Source organism: Clupea harengus, chromosome 7 (genome assembly GCF_900700415.2).
Source record: "Clupea harengus chromosome 7, Ch_v2.0.2, whole genome shotgun sequence".
Taxonomy (NCBI): domain Eukaryota; kingdom Metazoa; phylum Chordata; class Actinopteri; order Clupeiformes; family Clupeidae; genus Clupea; species Clupea harengus.
This window is the reverse complement of record NC_045158.1, coordinates 10,500,700-10,519,253: the sequence shown is the minus strand read 5'-3', so window position 1 is coordinate 10,519,253 and position 18,554 is coordinate 10,500,700. Positions and strand designations below refer to the sequence as shown.

Genomic DNA, 18,554 nt, shown 5'->3' with positions numbered 1-18,554 from the left:
TCAATAAAGTGACACCTCTGTATCATCTGGGAATAATTTGTCATCTGCCTTAATCTGGAACTCAAAAGTACAGGGGATTGAATGCTTATACAAGTAGTATATTTCCATTTTTATCAGATATTATCAGACAAATCATTTATTTTGCCTTTGAAAATATACTAGACCATAAATGTTCACAAACATAATAATGATTGGGAAATTGTGTAAGTACCTTTTGTAATTGTGAAAATGGTGGTGATTTTCAGGGGGCTTGTATACTTTTGCAAGCCACTGTACTTTGCCTTCATCACTTGTGTCTTTGGGAAAAGCATTCAGACTATTTTTATGACTTCCACATGCCAGGAATAAATAGTATGAAGTGACACATTACGCCATTTGCCTGGCGGCATGAATGGTGGGTATTTGACCAACGTGGACAGACCCGGAGGCCTGCCGAAATGAGCGAAGAGCACTAATGAATTTGCATGATGGTGTTAGTTACCTCAGCCGCCTCAAAGCACAGTGACCTTAAAACCCTCCCTCACCCTCTGCATCTGCCTCTGCCTCTTTCTCCCTCTCTCGGACTGGGCAGTGTTACATAATCCCATTACAGCCCCAGCCAGCCGGCGGACAGATAGGACAGATCATTGACGTTTGCACCTTTAACCCCTCCACCCACGGGTACAAAACCCAAAACACAGACGTGCATGCCAGCACATACTCACTCACACACACACACTCATTCACACGTACACATACACACTCACACACCTACACATGAATGTACACACACACTCACACAGAAACACACCCACACACACAAAGACCCTCTCTCACTCTCACACACACACACACACACACAGTGTTATCACTCTTTAAAGGCTAAAAAGAGATGGGATTTTAAGGCTTACAGATCTCTGCTGAACTGAGTGCTGATGTTGCGATGCTGGCCTGGCAGTCAGGGTAGACTTTCTGACACATGACTGGTGCTGCGTGTTTACTGTCACACAAATTAGTCACCCAAAATTACTCTTATTAACCCATGACACAGCATTTCACTTGTTGAGGTCATAACAAATATTTCCACTGCTATAAAATACTGCAAGAACAACACAGGATTTGCTGACAGATTGTTATTGCATTGACCTAATGAACATCTCCACCTAATGGTGAATATCTGAACTGCAGGCTCCCTAACCAGTGCACTGAAAAACTGTGGGTTTTGAACAGCATTAAAAGGTCTGAATAGGTCATCAGAAGATCCACACAGACATACTTTATATGCAGTAACATTCTTTTATTAGAGTATGCAAACATATTCATAATAATCTGTGTAAAACGTCATTGGTCTCTGAAAACTAAGGAAACATTCAGTGCTGGAATGCACAAGTGACAGTACTTAACATATACACCCACAACATGTTCCATAAAACACATTTGGTCTAAAGTACATAGTACAGAGATTCAGTCCTCTTCTGTGTATTTCTTTTGTTTACAATGAAATTCAGACAAATCTTGTGTAGCTGCTAATAAATATTCCTCTTTCCCATGGCTATCTGAGCCACACAGGGACCTGGAGGTTGAATATGTAAACCACTGAATGTTCTATGTTGATACATTTACATCACACTTTAAATCCTCTGACCTTTCACAGTTATTACAGGGAATGAACACTCTGACCTTTCCCATTCTCTACAGACGACGACGCTGGAGTCTTTTAGCCTCATAACTAGCCGTGTGGCACATGTGAGACAAGCTCGGCCTATGACCTACAACACGTGGCATTCAACAATATTAATCAGGTGAGGGCTCACGCTGGGCCACCGAAGCAATCTGTAGCAAACTGGAAGTGTTCCTGCCCATCTCAGAGGAGGAAAAAACACAGCGATCAGAAGGCAAAAGGAAAAAGAAAATCCATACACTTGCTTCTGAATGCTGTTTTCCCCTGTATGCTGTAAAACAACTCATCAAAGTCGAGAGCTGTGGCGCAAGCAGCAGCCCCGTACCATGGATGGGCCTGAACGCCCATGGGGACCCGGGTTCGAGTCCGACTCGCGGTCATTTCCCAATCCCACCCCCAATCTCTCTCCAGTTCACTTCCTGTCTATCTTCACTGTCCTATCCAATTAAAGGCAAAAAGCCCAAAAATAAATCTTTAAACAAAAAAAAAAGTATAAATTGTGATAAATGTGGATAAATGTTTGATTGTCAGGGTGCTGTTTATCCAGTGTTTCAACCAATTTGAATCACCTTCAGATTTCTAGAAAAGAATGATGAATTGCTTGCAAATTGAAGCATAAAAAACATGAATGCTAATAAGGCATGTCCTTATTGATCGACACTATTGTTTTCCCACTGCCTGGACAACTCCACTTGCCTGAACTTTGTGTGAGTGTGTGTGTGTGCATGTGTGGGTGTGTGTATGTTCTCAGATATAGAAACCTTTTTGCATCCGTGTGCCTCTCTAGCCCTGTGTGTAGCGGATGATCTCAGTGAGGTCATAGCCAGTGACTGCAAAAGCATAGCCGTCCCCGTCACAGAACTTGGCCCCGCAGATCTGGGTGTCTGTCACACACTCGTTGTACATGTGCTCGATCTGAGGGGGAAAAGCAGGGGGAGAGTAAGACTGACTGACTGACAGATTGTTCCCTTGACTGGAGAGACAGTGTTGTGGTGTGATGAGTATAAATACCTGTGTGTCTATAAAAATACATATGGAAACAATCTGGGTCAATACACTAAAAATGAGCACAATATGAACAATGCTGTGTCAACAACAGGGGGGACAGTATTTGGAGGGTTAGCTTCAGACAGTTCACATCAGCTATTTTGGTGCCAGTAGCTATCCAGGATCTTTTTAATCATGTGCCTGTGTGGCCAATCAGTGTAGGGTTTTGGTTATTGTGGTCGTTGGTCATGTGCCATTAGCAAGTCAGGCAATTGGCTCTTTATAAGTGTTAGTGCCAAAACTGAGCACCACGAACCAAGATGTCAGCAGTCAATTTCATACTTCCAGGGCAGAAGTAACTAGCATAGCACTGGCCATTTAAGTGAATGGGAGTAGTAATCCGTCACCATCTCCCCTTCTATGTAATACCTCCATGGTCAAGGCTAGTACTTCCAGTTAAATAAACAGTAAAAGAGTGAGCTGAGAAACACAGACTCAAATTAAATCTCCTCCCAATGCTGACACAGAACATGAAACACACACATGGAACACATATGCCACAGCACTAACTGGAAGATGATAAAAGGCGCTGGACTTGGCTTACCTCTACATTGTTGGTCTCAGGAGTCATGGTCAGGTGCCACACTCTCACGAGAGAGTCCTCAGCTGCGGACAGGAGCTTTGAACAGACACAGAGGAGCAAAAGGTCAGGTAAAAACAGCTATTAGAGAACAGCAAGAGGTTTTTCACATCAGATGGGTTTCCCTCATCCGTGTAAATGTCCATAATCAAAGTGCCTAAAACATATGGGTACATTTGTGGTCTTTCAGAAACATAATAAAATATCAGACAGTGAAAAGAGTAAAAAAAATATCCAAGAATTCAGATTAAAAGAGAGCCTTATAGCAGCAGATTGGCTGACTAAGCCTCTAAAATGATATCCCTCAATACAGTGTTCACTGGAATGAAGACACATAGATGAACTTAAACTGAAACTATCAGACAGTCTCCCTCACCAGTCCAGTGAAGGGGGCGATGTCCAGTGAGTATATCCAGCGGGCGTGTGCGTTGACCTCCGCGTGGAGGATCCCAGTGATGGCCTCATAGAGACGGATCTGTCCCGTGCCATACCCCGCCACCACTGTGCCTTTCCACAGCTTCACGGAGGAGCAGCACATACTGCATACAAGACAAGAGGATTTCTCTTACCGAACAATAATAACAGGTATTATCAAGACAAGACTATGAGAGAGGATATCAAGTTTAAGATGATGAGAGAACAACAACAGCAAAGTACAAAAATACAATTATCATTGAAGCTGACAACAAAGTGTTTCACACTTACTCGAAACCTGGAATCTTATTGAGCAGCTGGAAATCTTCACCTGACTTCCACACACAGAGAAGCCCTGAATCATCCGCGCTGACCAAATCAGCTATGCAGTCCTGAGAGAGGGGCGACAGATAAGTGGTTAGGGCCACTGAGGCAGCACCAGGGACAGTGACACTTTCCAACTGTTGTAACATGATGAAGCCAACAGAAGGTAAACAGGCTGATGAAATTCAATCACCAGGCTGCCGGAGCACTCAGACGCCATGTCTGTGATGGATTCTTTGTGCTCCTCAAGAACTTCAGACAGGGTGATGTTGCTGCCTTTGCTGGGGACATCAAACACCAACACAGAGCCGGTCGAAGTGCCTGTTAGGTGACGGAAAAAACACAAAACAGTGGTGGTGGTGAATCTGAATGCTGTCATTTTTGTTTTTCTTCACACACTTCAAAGAGTGTCCACTAGTAACTCACCAACACAGATGTAATTCTCCCTGACCGCCGCAATGCCCCGCGCAAAAACTGCCTGGGCTAAGACAGAAATAAAGTCATTAATACCCACTCAAACCAACACACACACAAAGAGCATAAGCTAGGAAATGTCAGCTGTCCACAGGGCTGAGCTTTCAGAGCTGCAGGGTGTGTGGCTACCTGTTGGCGTTTCAGGAGATTCCAACGCATGCCAGTACACCATTATGGATCCGTCAGACTCGTACATCTGGGTAGTGTGTAAAGCAAGACAAGTTCAGACAATCAACTCAGAAGAGAGATGGCACTATGTCACAACATGCCACATCTCACCTGTATCCCTCGCTGGGAGGTGAGCACAAGGAGGTCACGGGACGGGAGCACGCACCATGCCGCCTGATGGAAACAGATGACGGATTTACTAATTCACAATGATATGACTATGATCAAACAGGTGGAGATATTCCTGTTCCTGCTCCACAGGTGACAACTATCAGGTGAGAACATCTTGCCTGCATGATGAGGGAGGAGCTGGTGGCGACGGTGCCTTCTTTAGACTGTAGCTGACGATGCGAGTAGTTGAGACTGTCCCAGGACGCGCTGACCATGTTAACCACGTTGGCGTGCACCACCGCGAAGTAAGTGAGAGAGCGGGGTGCGATGCGCAGCACGCTGAGGTTGTTGTAGAGCGCAGACGCGCTGCTCTTGATTTGAATGCTCTTTTCTTTGTGATACATATTTACTGTTGCTATGAGTCGTTAATGTCTGTGTAAAAAAAAATGGGAGTAAAGCATAGTGAATTAAGCAACGTCCAAATCTGTCATTTTGAGACAGAAAGACTTGCATAATCAGTACAGTTTGCTAGAGATGAAGTCAAAGGTGTTTGTAGAGCAAGCAACTGACAAATCGGATTTAATTCCCTGTGATGTTAACGAACACTAAGTAACGGACTGGCTTTGAGTTTTAGGCCTATTTACAGGTTGACAACAAACGTTAGGCTAATCTATTCAGGCTAGCAAGCTTACAGCCTGAAGACTTATCAGCGAACATTACCGAGCTAGCTTTCATGATTGAATTGTTAGCTATCATTACAGACCTGGGTATGAGCTTATCACAAAACCTCGAACTGAAAAAAAAGTTACTATCTTACAGCGCTATCTCTTTGTGCATTTTAAGTTAACTTTACGTTTTAAATCAAGAAGAAGCAACAGGCTGCCCAACCAACATTAAGGTATTCGTCCTGCTCAGCTCATGTAGCAACAGCGAAGCTAGAATGTATACAAAATAAGACTGCTATTCTAGCTGGCTACCTATCTACATATCAAAACACATTGGTCACTCTGATGAAATAGGTGATAAACGAACCTGAAATCGTTCATGTACACCAGTATTTGTCAACTGGCGTCCTTTGCAGCCATAGTGACCATAGATACCTCTCTTGGCGTAGGGAGAGCAGAGGCTGCAGTGGTGGGAGCAGATGGATGTGACGTCTGTTCACCGAATCCCGCTGGCATTCTGGTGCTTAGCAACCATGTGCCTGGTAACCATGGAATTGCGCTTAGCAGGAAGAGCGAAATGTCGGCTAGTTAGTTAGCCTTAAGTTTTAAATGTCTGAAACGGCTTGTTGCGTAAAGCTGTCTGTCGTCCAGCATCTGGACATCAGATTCCGCATTTAATACGAGGTAAAGTACACAGACTACTAAATATTTCAGTTAGATCTCCAGAAAGGCTACTTATGTTGACAGGCATATCTAGAATTCTGACACGTCGTCAACAGAGTACTTTGGTTTTGTATCGATAACGAAATTGGCTAACATTGTATTAACCAAGCTTATAAATGCAGTAGTTTTTAGTTAACTCATGAGAAATGGGAAGTTTATTTTTTCCCCCACTAGTTCTCATTGAAACCATCAGAAGCACATCACTCTAATTTTCCCCCTCAAAACACGCATACTATCTAGCTATCCTATCTAGATGGCTAGCTTTAGATACTAACTTCCATAATCAAAAACAAATGCTGTAAGAAAATATGAGTCCGATTTTGAAGTCACGAAGTACTTCAGGGTGTATTTGTTATTTTAACCGAAATGCACTTATTATTTATTAAATAAATACAACTAAAATAGCTCAGTAGTTAGGCTACTTTTATGTTACCCTCTAAGTAGCTTGTAAATATGCCCCCTCTATCAGCAACCATGTCTCCAGCTAAGATTCGTGCTGAGAAAGGGCGTGGTCCTGCCACCCCAGCACCAGCTCCTCCAGCATCCCAGTGCCAGGATGTTGTGGACATCATCCCAGGTCGCCTCACACAATCCTTCTGGATGACCATGGTCGCACAGGAAGAGGGGGAGGAGGCTGTGAGAGATATTCTCGATGACCTTATGAGTCATGTCATGGAGAAGTGCAAGGAAGTGTACCTGAAGCAACAGGTGGTTATGTTTTAAAGTGAAAATTTCTCACTGTTTGCTTATTTTGGGATATGGGAAGCATATTGTTTTGGTGTTTTTGTCTCAAAACTGTAAATCAACTGAAATGTGTGTGTGTTTGTTTGTTTATTTATTTTTTTCCATTGTATTTGGTATGTAGCTGGTTCCATTCACTGTGACCCGTGCCAGGGACACATTGTTAGAGATACTGGAATGGCGGTTCTTGGTTCAGGATGCGGGCGAGCAGTCAGACAGCACCTGGCAAGAGGACTCTGAGCCCCAGCCTCTGCTCACAGACTCATGGGCCCAGGGCTGTGTGTCTGTGACCCAGCGCAAACCTACCCCTCCCCCACAGGTATCCCTTAGCTGTATTTACACTATGTGTTTTCTTTTCACATCTTAATTATAGTCTGTTTAAAGTCATCCAACAGCACTGCTTCTCTCCTGATGTTTGGTTTGCAGCCACGGACACCAGCTACAAGTCGGCAAGCTGGGAGAAAGAGCAAGAGCACAACTGCAGATGAATTCCAACGCAGAGCCTCAGTCGTAGGGAAGAGACAAAAAGATCCAAAAACATATAGCCAAGTTAAATCAGGAACAGCCTTGACTTCTAAAACCCAACCAGAGAAAAAAGGAGTCCTGCCTCCTGTCATGACCTCTGACAACTCTCAGAATAACCATCTGCGGCCTGTCAGTCTTTTCCCACCTGGCCAAGCAAGTGGGTCTCCCCAACCAAGCAAGAGGTCCAACACTCTCTCATTCACTAAAAGCATGCCATGTCACATAGACCCGTCACCTGGAGAGGAACTCAATGAACCATGTGACTCTTATCTCAGGCCTTTGAAAGAGCACCTTCCCCAACCACAACCGGCGGAGTTTGGACCAAATAGGAGCAACTCACCACTCTCCTTGAGATTTATGAATCAACTGCTCGCTGGGACCTCCTCATAAGTTGTCCCACTCAATCTGAAGAGGGTAAAAGTCAACACATCAAAAGAGTTTTACAAAATGATATTAAAGTGGTTTATAGTAATCTGTGGGATGATAATCACCCATTTCAATTACTATGCTATTGTTTTTTTGGCTTAATCTTTTACACAAAAATTACACATAATCAAATGCCTACTGTCTGAACACAACAAATTATACCTGTCACTGTGTGATTCAAGGGATTGTTCACAAAAAATGACATGTCAGGATGTTCTCCTTTAATGTAAATGTCAAAATAGACTATTTGTTATATTTTTCTGTTATGAACATTAAGCAACATCACTCTGCATTTTGTCATTCAATCTAAATAAGCCATAAAGTGCGCAGTTACACCAGCCTTCTAGTTTGACTTCTAACACTTACAAAAATATGATAGATTCTTGAAACTTGAAACCTTCAAGCATCCGGAATTGAAATCTTTGTTCTCTGAAATGTGCACATTCATCTCTGAGCCTTTATCACCGTGTACTTGAAAACATTTCTACACCCTGGACAAGGAAAGGGAACCTCACCAGAGTGCAACCTCATTTGGTCCTCCATACTGTTGTTATGGCGGATTGTCTTGGCACACTGGGAGCAGGTGTATGGTTCCTCACCCATGTGCAGGTGGAGGTGGGTACGGAGTGCAGCCAGCTGGGAGAAGTCCATCGCACAGTGCTCGCACTTATAGGGTCTCTCTCCGGTATGCACCCGCATGTGGATTTCTAGGACACTGAACTCCTTGAAGGCCTTGCCGGACTCGGAGCAAGTGTACATGCACATACCGCTGTGCCCGTGCTGGTGAAAGACAAGGTTGGCTTGTCCGCAGAATGCCTTGCCACACAGCTCCCACTTGTGTGGGTGCAGTATGGTATGGCTTAGCTGCATGGTGAGCGTTTCGGGGTTTGCTTTCCTGCTGAAAACGTTGCCGCTGTCTGTACTGTAGTACGGCTTCTCTCCCTTGTGGGTGCGCCGGTGGTTCTGCAGTTAGGACAGACACTGTAATGTCTTGGAGCAGTGCTCACAGGAGCAGGGGTACACATATAAAGTACCTGTAAAGAAGTCAGCAGTATCTACTGTGAAACTGCACTGGTCATGCAGCTATAAACTGCATTTATCTACTAAAAAGACGAGCAATGTCTCAGACAAAATTGAGATTTGTTAACAATTACATTTCCATTCATCATCTGCTGATGTGACAGTTTGCACTATTTTTCTTTCTTTTGTCTGCATCAATCTGGCAGGCTCTCTTCATCTCCACTATAAGCATTGGAGAACACAAATTGGTTTTGGTCTAAAACTACCCAGCTAACTATCGAAAAAGCATGTATAAAACCTTGCAAATATCAACCACAGCACAGTTGGCCCTGATATTACCCAACAGGGTCATATTACACCACAGGGAAAGACTACAGTAGCAAAGCTTATAACCAACCCTGTAACCAAATCAATCATATCACTATCACACACTAACTGCAGAATTCTGCCAATGACCACACATGTCATATTATTTCACACATTTCTAAATACAAAAAAAGGCTCGTCCCAGAAAACACGCTTTGAAAGTCCATGTCATAATGTATTCCTTGTTCAACAATTGCGAGAAGTCAGGCGCACCTTACACATTGACGTCATTAACCTCTTTATTCACTGCATTTTTCCTGCCAAACCATGTGTTTAAATAAAGTTTGATTTGTTTGGTTACAGGTCAGCCTACATTGAACAAAAGCTGTTTACCATCAGGTGCATCTCTTGGGTGCATCCTTTCTCTTTCATTCTCACATTATAGCCTACATAAAAACCTCTAAAGTTTGTGTTGGGAATGTAAAATCAGTTAATCAAAGTTGTAGGCTAATATATCCGGCCAGCATGTTTTAGGCCAGACATGGGTCCAGGTTTATTGACACAGTGTTCTACAAAAAGGTATGCAACTCCAATTTCGGTGTTGAGCATTAACAACTAGAAACAATATGTTATGTTCATACATACATAAAGAACATTCATATTAGCCTAGTCAAAAATAGCTTATCCATATTACAATAAGTGCAGCTCAAAAACGAAGTTGAAGATAAGACCTTTAAATGCTTACTTCTTGCATTGGGAAACAGTCAAATCAACACTAAATGTTTTTTCTGATTGTCACTTCTTCTAGTAGTCTAGGCCAGAAAACAAAAAATATCTTTCTAAATCAGAAGCAGCCTTGGACACAGGCCACTATGTCAACATTTGGACACCTGGTTACTGAACAATTTATGCTACAATTTAGGGATGAGTTAGTGGATTACACGTTGACATTTAGCCTACTACCAGAATACACCTGTGACACCTGGTGACATCTGTTTTCCCAGTTTACTCACTAGGACTAGGCAAAATTGCATTGAGATCAATGTGTTTAAGCCATCCACTGAGAAGAGGCAATCTGATTTGATTTTGAATGGAGGTGGTATAGGGCGTATTTTAGGGACGTGCTTATACATTTAAAATCTTACTATGATAATGCCGCTGAAGTTAGCAGATCCTATTTGATACTTTTTAAACTATGGGAGTAGTCAATATGTTCACTTGTGATACCCCTAACTCGGCTGAAATCCAACTTCCGGTGTAGGTCAATTTTGGGGAATGCAAGTGCAGGCTGTGGGGCAGGTGGGCAGTGGATATTCCCCTTTTAGTGACGGTAATTAGAAGGGGTTGTTTGTAACCTGTTTTTCATTGGATGTGTATGACAACACCTAAGAGCACAGACTAGGCAGAATAGTGTTGCAAGACATTAAATTCCTATAAAGTACGCTATTTTTACGCTTGTTTATGTTCTTTTTCCAGGTAATCAAGCCTACGTGGACTTCGATACTAGTAAGATGGTTGCTTGGTGACTTAATAGGCATTGGCCTTCTAATTTCCGAAAAATTGCAGGAATGTGTAGGGTTCTTTTGTTAATAGGTTATTTTATTGCCCTTCCTTTCTTACCAGTCAATTAGTATTCAATACTCGGTGTGTGGAACTGCGTAGAAATAAACGATGCAGGCTGTAACAGCTTTAGTGGAATAGATGTGAAGTTGTGTAAGCAAATCCTTAAAACTACCGACAGACTAAGCTTTTGGTGTCGTGTCATCTCATTTCCCATACGAAAATAGCTAGGCTAAAACATTCAGTGCTAACCACCCCAATTCGAGGGGCACCTTGCCATCCTGCCATCATGGAAAGATGGCAGAAACTTGTTGCTGTCACTGTAGTTACGGTTACACTAGTTTCCCCAGGTAAGGTTTTTAAACACTTATATCTGTATCTTTTAAACTTATATGTGTATATTTATTTGGCAAAGGGCTGTCTGAATTTCCATCGAGCCATTTAAAAGGGTTGATGGTGTAATCGAAAATCTTCAGCCATTGCTTAAAGTTGCAGACTTTCCGTATTCCGCCATTCCGTAATCGACGAAAAAAAGTAACATTCTTACAAGAACTGTGTCGCCACAGTGTTACAAATATGCAAAATATTTACTTTTCTTCAGCTTGTCAGGACTCCGAAATCGTGTGGTTTGTTTATTAATTGTTCGGTTGACAGTTATGGAGTCTTTTACATAATTTATGGCTGCATTTAGCTAGACTGGACCTAACTAGACTTACCCTACTGTTCAGGCTCAGTTTATGATACAGATGGTCTCGTCTCGAAAGTCCAGCAGCTAAATGGGTAATGCTTACTGGAGTGACGGATAGGTTTTAAATTCTAATCTTCTCAGCACATCTTAACATTGTGCAGTTTCACAACAGTAACAATGAGCTAGACCTCACAAACACGCATTACTACTTCACCGACACCTTACCTACGCTATATCTGAAGCTCCTAAATATGCCTAAATATATGAGAAACCACCCATGGAAAAGTAACATTTCACAGACATTTTCCCTATCATTTTCTAGCGCTTGTTGTGGGGTTGGCCATCAGGAACGAACAATCAGGCAGGTGTGTTGCAGTGCTGAAGCATCGAGAACGCCACAGGCTTGAGCTTGTTGACTGTCAGCCAGGCTCCGCCTTGCAAGAGTGGCTGTGGGATCCAGAGAGTTGCTTCATCAAAAGCCTTGCGGCTGGAGAGTGCCTGAGTGCAGCCGGCACGTACCCGAAACATGACGGTGTCCGCCTGCGGAGCTGTCAGGATGGGGAGAATGGCGGAGAGGGCCAGGCTTGGAGCTGCTCCAAGAAGGGCCAGCTCACCCTTCAAGGCGCCCGGCTTCACCTGAGCGAGAGGCACAGCCAAGAGCACCCAACCAAGATCAGGAGCATCTACCTCTCCAAGGACAGAGGGCAGGCCAGCCAGTGGAGGACGCTGAGCAATAGCTCGGTGTGTGGGGAGAGCAGTGGTGTCAGCATGTGTGTCAAGCGCCAGCACAGCATCATGCACCATCCCACGGGGACACCATCCACACCCCCATCATCTCAGAATGAAAATAAGACACCTCTGAATCCAAGTAATACCTTTCTGCCAGATCTCCCTTTTGTAACCTTACACTCAGGTTTTTCTTCATAACAATGCACTTTGTTGTGATATAGTCCTTCAGATGTGCCTGAATGTTAGATCTACATGTGTCACAATAAAAGTCTAGTTTAACATCTCCAACTATAGGTAAGGGACACTACATATAAGGCATCTTTCCTGTGAATTGCCATTGTGATTGAATTGCCATCCTGTGAATTGGTATTTTTTTATGCACGGTAGTAACATTCTTCTTTTTTCAATCAGTTGTTTGAAGGTGGGGTCCGTGATACTTATCCAATCCACTTTGTCAAATTCATCAAATTGCACCTCACAAGTGTCAGACTGAGCCATACACTATTCCAGTCAATCAAAAAGTAGCTTGACAGGCACGCCAGAGAGAGGTGTCATTTGATTGTCAAATATCAACAAATTTTTGCCTGAAACGTGGATTGTGCCTTTAATCACCTATTAAGACAAAACACTGACACTTTATCCAACGATATTGAGAGTTAATGCTGAACTAGAAAACTTCATTCTTTCTGCAGTGCCACAGGGTGAGGGTCTGGTTGCGCCTCGTCCCACTGAACAGAACATGAGTACCGACTTTCCCGTCCAGTCCCAGAGCAGCTTTGCTCCAGAAAAAGACACGGTGGATTTTTTCAACATGGATTTTGGTGAGCATGCCAAACGGTTTCCCAGCTAATTTGTGGTTTCACGACAGCCAATACCCATGTATACCTATTTACCCGTTATATATCAAGGGTATAGGTGACTGAGTAGCCTCTGTTCTGTTCATGTTAGCAGGAGTTTCTGGAAAGAGATGAAAATGCGAGGTTAAGAAGTTTAGGCATTCATTTGATCAGAAGTTCCTGGAGAAATGATGGTATACAAATGTGTTCCAGTGGCTTAAGTTGTAGAAGACGGTGCTAACAACACCAAGATCATGGTTTGGAGTCGCAGGGAGCACACATAGGATTGTAATGAAAATGTACATCTGGCCTATTGACTTATATGGATTATGATGTATGGATGGATGATGTTTGTAAACTGAACTTCAGAGATGCTGTACAGGCAAGTACTCACCAGGTGGCAGTACAGGCACAGGAACTGTAATCAAGGCAGGAGTTGACCCCAAATGATCTTCATCAGCCTGTCAGCTTTATCTGCCACTAAGAGCTAGAGTAAAATGAGCCCTAGTTGGTCCCAAATGCCTGTGCACACGTCTGTATAGGAGAGATGGGCTGTCACTAATGTCTCCGCTTTTACATTTTCCAGGAAGAAGTTGGAAGGTGGCCATGTTGGTCTTAAGCTCCCTCGCGCTCATGTTGGGCTTTGTCATTCTGATCCTCAGCATTCTTCAGAACAGGTGAGAAACACTCCTCACCTTGGTTCACATAGCATTGGGTTATGCAGGCTTCCTCTCCCTCACAGTGTAATGATCCCTGTGTATCCATCTGTTTTTTCCTTTCAGGAAGAAAAACGTGGTGGTGCTGAAGTCCTACACACGCACCGGGGAGGTAAGCCAACCCGGCTCCCCTGCGCTCCACGACCGAGCTCCTCTCACCAAGAACCCTATGCGGCCAGCCCACTCCCCTTCCCTGCCAAGAGGGGAGATCCTAGTGGCGTGGAAAGATGGAACTGTCACACCTCTGTTTGACAGCAACAACTACTAGTCAGAGTGATGTGGTTACATGCTAACTGATACAAATAAGTGATAAGTAGTCACTAGTGTTGCATATGTAGAATATAGGAGTTGGGTATGGAACGAGAGTGGTGAATTTGTTTATTGTTCTAGTTTTTTTTGGACTGATGGAATGTCTGAGAAATGTTGAAACTTTCTGCGCGCTTGTCTGTGCCGGCCCTGTTTTGGGATGATGCCCCCTAACTCTGCATGCTCTGTTTTTGATTAAGAAGAGTTGAAAAGGCATTGAGCCCTTCATTCCTCCCATTCCTCCGCAAAGCCAAAATGAGATGAAAATCTGAATAGTTGGGCAGAGAGCAGAGCAGAGTTTTGACGGAGTGGACTCCTGGAGTCTCGTAAATCCAATCTATGTCCCATGTGGGGAGGGTTTGGTGGTTCACGCGTACGCACCCAAAATAACACAGGACAGTAGGGCGTCAGAAGTAAAGTTAAGCCGTTTCTGAAAAAAAAAAAAACGCCTTCAGATACAGCATTAACCTAAGTCAAGGTCTGGTAAGGAGACAGTGCTTCTCATTGGCCTCATTTTCTATGCGAAATTGTGCCGGACTATTCATCTGGTTTGGTTTGCCTTTGTAAATATTTCTCTGACCCAAAAAAGGGAGGCGCTGTTGTAAAGATACTACAATCAACTAAAGAATTAAATAAAATGCACAGGGGCAGTGTGTTTGTCTTTGACCTCTAAAATTGAATTATGGTGGCACAGGTTAGGAATACATTCAAAAAAAATTTTTTTAAACCTACATACTGGCCCCTTCAGAGGATATGCACTTACACATAGTCAAGACATTATTGGAGTACAAGTTCATGCCAGGTCTTTGCAGGCTTTAAGCTTATTTACTCAGTTACAATGTCACAGTATTTTTTTACACAATGGTTCCTTTATACTTTCTTCAAAATGAATATGCTGCTAACAGACTATATCTCATGTGAAATTTGTATGTGTAATAGTATAGTTGTGAGGTCAGCGTGTGAAAATTATCTTTGTTTGAGTACCCACAATACTAGATTGTTTTGTAATGTCCTTAATAGTTTTGTAATGTCCTTAATTTTAACAACTGCATTCTGAATGTACAGTTTAATAAACATTTAATATTTAAAGTTGATTAATTTAATGTCATTCTTACTGGTTCATAAAAGCTACAGATATAAACCTAAAATTCCGATAGAGGCGGTATGAATATCATCTCGCACAAACAACCTGGTCTTATATTCAGATGACTTGACTCATGGACTCTGTAGATAGATAGATAGATGGATACTTTATTAATCCCGAGGGAAATTTAGGACAATTAACAGCCAATAATGTAATAACTACTGTTAATGTAATATCTGCCAATAACAACACATTTCCGTTCTTAATTTGATAAAAGTCTATAATGTAATAACTAACCAATAATGTAGTAAACATTTCTGAACCAATAACATAGTAACTTTTGTGCACAATGTAATAAGTTACAATATTATTGACTTGATTATTGACCCATATATACATGCCAGGGAAAAAAATGAAAGGAAACTAATGATTTACCATTAGAACATTACTAAATGCCTTTTGACAGTTGTTAAAGTAACACTATGGAGTTCTGGAGCCGCCGGCTAGGGGGCTACTTTCTGCTGGACTATTCAGTAACTTATTTGCTGTCTTGTGTTGCACTTGCTTGATGTTTGACTGTTAGGAAAGTTGTTGGCAAGCTAGCTAACATCGCTAACGAGATGTCTTGCTAGCAACTAAACTTAGCGAAACCTGTTTAAATTTGCCTACTTCGTTTATGACAAACTAGCGAGTCAACAACTTTCCTAGATAGTAGGACAAACTAGCGAGTCAACAATGTCATCCTCACACACTAAAGTCACTGCAGTTCATGGTGCTAGGTTTGCCTGTGTAATTAGCAGGCTCAGTTGCTCAGCTGGTTTCACATCCAGTGTGAACCCAGTCTTCTCCCTCTGGCCTGGCCTCTGGCCTTTGCATAGCAAATAGATTTCAATCCAAACCGTTTAGTTACATCACTCATTGGTGTCTCGTTGTGTGTGTGTGTGTGTGTGCTGTATGAACGAGGCTTATAAACACAAGAATGGTCAAAGGAATGGGAAAACCGCCTCTGACGTCATGTTGCTTATTCCTGCTCACTGGTAAACCAGTGTGAGAGATCATGCAATGTCTCACAGCTAGTCTGTGAGTGGTTTTTATCTTGAGACGGATGTGTCTGTCTTCTCTTCTAGTCTAGATGTTAATCTAGGTCATAATGATCCATACAGTTACACAACACAAGCCTTTATCTGTTCATCTGGTTTTGGAAAACCATTTGCCACTGTACTTGGAGCTGGTGGACAGTCTCTGCAACACTGCCTCTCATACAAAGCTTCCCTGTGTTTCTTCAAAAGCCACAACCCACTAATCCATATGAAAACAGTGTTTGGTTGTTTGGAAGCCACGAGATTGAGGCCAGTAATGGTAATGCTGTCATTTTGCCACATAACCCTAAATACAAATAAATGTTCAGGAGCACTTTTTATAACGATTTTAATAGAATCTTTGATACAATTCATCTCACGCAACTCATTTTTGTTCTTACTTCATGGGAACTTGTCATCTGATAAGCCTGAATTGGACTTCCTCCACCCAGTGGAAAGGCTATCCTGAATCTGTAATGAGGAGAACTTAATAAAGCTTTGGGTCTTTAAGGTGTTTAGAGAATCAAAACAAGGTCATTGGGCCACACAATTATTTTGGATTGTTGTCTTTGATATCTAGACCATAAAACACATGGTAACTGCAACACCACACGTTCTGCTATATGTGTCTCTATTGTATATGTATGTGTAATGTTGCAAGAATTGTTTTTCTAGGTGCTTTACATTCACAGTTAACTGGCTATGATACGAAGAGATGAAGTACACTCAATGGCGACTGAATAATATGGGACATCAGGGTGCTGCCCCCTTCAAATTATCCATAGAAGAAAACATGTTGAACATAAATTAATAAAATAATGCCAAAATGAAAATGCCAAATTAAATAAAAATCGCTGACTCAGCATTCTTTAAAAATTGATTCCAAATTGTATTTGATTAATTTTTGTCTGCTTGTAAGGCAACAATGTTCTTCCCTGTACCAACTTGAATCCAGGCATGAATCATAAGGGGGTGCGGAATACTAAGGAACTACTGACACAGATCCAAAGCAATGGTGTAAAATAAGCAAATAAGCAAACTTACCACCACGGAATTCCTTAGCAATAGTCACTTCGTTGCAAATGGCACAAAAGTAGCTGCAACCATCTAGACAATACAATGAGGCTGATTTTTTTTGCCAAGCTTAGCATTGCTGAACAGCTAGGTGAAGAATACAATATTTACATTAGAAGGCAAAACAAAGAAGCGACAGATTATCCACACATCCTGTCCAGAATTTTTTGTGGAGACTTGGCTGAGAGTGAGAGCTTGAAAAGAATTAAAACTTTCCTCAGAAACACCATGACCCAGGAATGGCTGAATGCATTGACCATTCTGACCATGACTGAGATGACTGACTTTAACTAGAGTCATTTAGAAATTTGCAGGCAAGAAGGAAAGGAGGGCAAAATGTATGCTGCATTTAAGTTGAGCTGCTTGCAACATTGTGTATGTTGTGTTGTTTTTATTTATTATTTATTTTGCTGGGCTATAAAGTGCTTCAGTTTGTTTGTCCTACCCCCCAAAAAAGAAGTTTACACCTGCTGCCACTGCTACACAGAGAAAGAAAGAAAATGCATTCCCATGTAACCTGTGCTTTCTTGTTAAATGTCTGTTTGTGGTCTCTATTGAGTAAAAGTCTGAGAGCGTTCTCATAAAAACATATTAATTTGGACCTTTGGCAGGGCAAGTTCAGACAGCTACTCATATTGAGGAAATCAATTCCCTAGTATCGTGTCTGAAGGGCAAACCCCGCACTAAAAGTTGTCCACGTTATCCTGGTCACGTCGTTTCTGGTGGAACTTATGGAAATTTCCCAGGAAATCAAGCCTGCCAAAATAATGAGCCCCCCTGTAATTATATGGGGCAGAAGGTATAAGGTGTGAAGTCCTGTTTTTAAATTCCCATGCTGTGCATCACGTCTCAAGGCCTGCAGCATTCGAGTTTTTCCTGTGGCATCTGGGGTAAGTATGAAAACACGCCTGTAGCAGTGAGGTTGTTTTGTGAGGTTTTTCAAAACATTTACAGAAAATATTTTGAGACGTGTTATTTTAGACTGTGATCTGGCTCCTCAGAGGTTGGCACACATGGTGCACATGTGTTTTTGTCTTGGAGAAAAAGGTTCACGGCGAGAAAAGCTGAGTGCACACTTTTAAATACAAACACGCAATTAACACACTTCAGACAGGCCCAAAACAGGAAACAACACATTGTTGATTAAGGGTATAAACCCACTTCCACAGCTAAACCAGCAGCACCTGTTATGAAACCAGTACTACGGGGACCTCCAGAAGTGCCCTCTGGTCCATATAGAGCTCTGCAGAGATAATCCAGAAGCTCATGGTTACATTTATGTTACAAAAACATAGACT

General features: G+C 42.3%; 4 protein-coding genes across 6 annotated transcripts; 2 read left to right on the top strand and 2 right to left on the bottom strand.

The window, feature by feature from the left end:
* Positions 1-1,261: 1,261 nt before the first annotated feature.
* wdr54 (WD repeat domain 54) lies at positions 1,262-5,938 on the bottom strand. The gene is made up of 10 exons (XM_012815885.3): positions 5,811-5,938; positions 4,958-5,210; positions 4,779-4,841; positions 4,629-4,695; positions 4,452-4,508; positions 4,219-4,346; positions 3,993-4,093; positions 3,664-3,826; positions 3,252-3,326; positions 1,262-2,575 (listed from the first exon to the last, which is right to left on the bottom strand). Exons 2-10 carry the CDS (start codon positions 5,180-5,182, stop codon positions 2,444-2,446), a joined length of 1,011 nt encoding a protein of 336 aa, XP_012671339.1. The 5' UTR covers positions 5,183-5,210; positions 5,811-5,938; the 3' UTR covers positions 1,262-2,443.
* On the top strand, positions 5,008-9,866 carry LOC105889867 (uncharacterized protein C2orf81 homolog). Of its 2 annotated transcripts, none has more exons than XM_031570458.2 (4): positions 5,008-5,083; positions 6,636-6,874; positions 7,032-7,226; positions 7,334-9,866. In XM_031570458.2, the coding sequence occupies exons 2-4, from the start codon at positions 6,641-6,643 to the stop codon at positions 7,820-7,822; spliced, it is 918 nt and encodes a 305-aa protein (XP_031426318.1). In that variant the 5' UTR covers positions 5,008-5,083; positions 6,636-6,640; the 3' UTR covers positions 7,823-9,866. The 2 variants fall into 2 exon arrangements, with proteins under 2 accessions (XP_031426318.1, XP_031426317.1); XM_031570457.2 differs by lacking the exon at positions 5,008-5,083 and adding an exon at positions 6,006-6,127.
* Positions 7,833-9,616, bottom strand: LOC105889868 (zinc finger protein 2-like). The gene is made up of 3 exons (XM_012815801.1): positions 9,578-9,616; positions 8,374-8,821; positions 7,833-7,837 (listed from the first exon to the last, which is right to left on the bottom strand). The coding sequence occupies exons 1-3, from the start codon at positions 9,614-9,616 to the stop codon at positions 7,833-7,835; spliced, it is 492 nt and encodes a 163-aa protein (XP_012671255.1).
* Positions 9,867-10,072: 206 nt separating the features above from the next.
* On the top strand, positions 10,073-15,113 carry LOC116221081. Of its 2 annotated transcripts, none has more exons than XM_031570455.2 (6): positions 10,073-10,514; positions 10,661-10,690; positions 11,755-12,300; positions 12,854-12,982; positions 13,584-13,674; positions 13,780-15,113. In XM_031570455.2, the coding sequence occupies exons 1-6, from the start codon at positions 10,460-10,462 to the stop codon at positions 13,979-13,981; spliced, it is 1,053 nt and encodes a 350-aa protein (XP_031426315.1). In that variant the 5' UTR covers positions 10,073-10,459; the 3' UTR covers positions 13,982-15,113. The 2 variants fall into 2 exon arrangements, with proteins under 2 accessions (XP_031426315.1, XP_031426316.1); XM_031570456.2 differs by lacking the exon at positions 10,073-10,514 and adding an exon at positions 10,972-11,094 and having other exon boundaries at positions 10,570-10,690.
* The last annotated feature ends 3,441 nt before the right edge of the window (positions 15,114-18,554 follow it).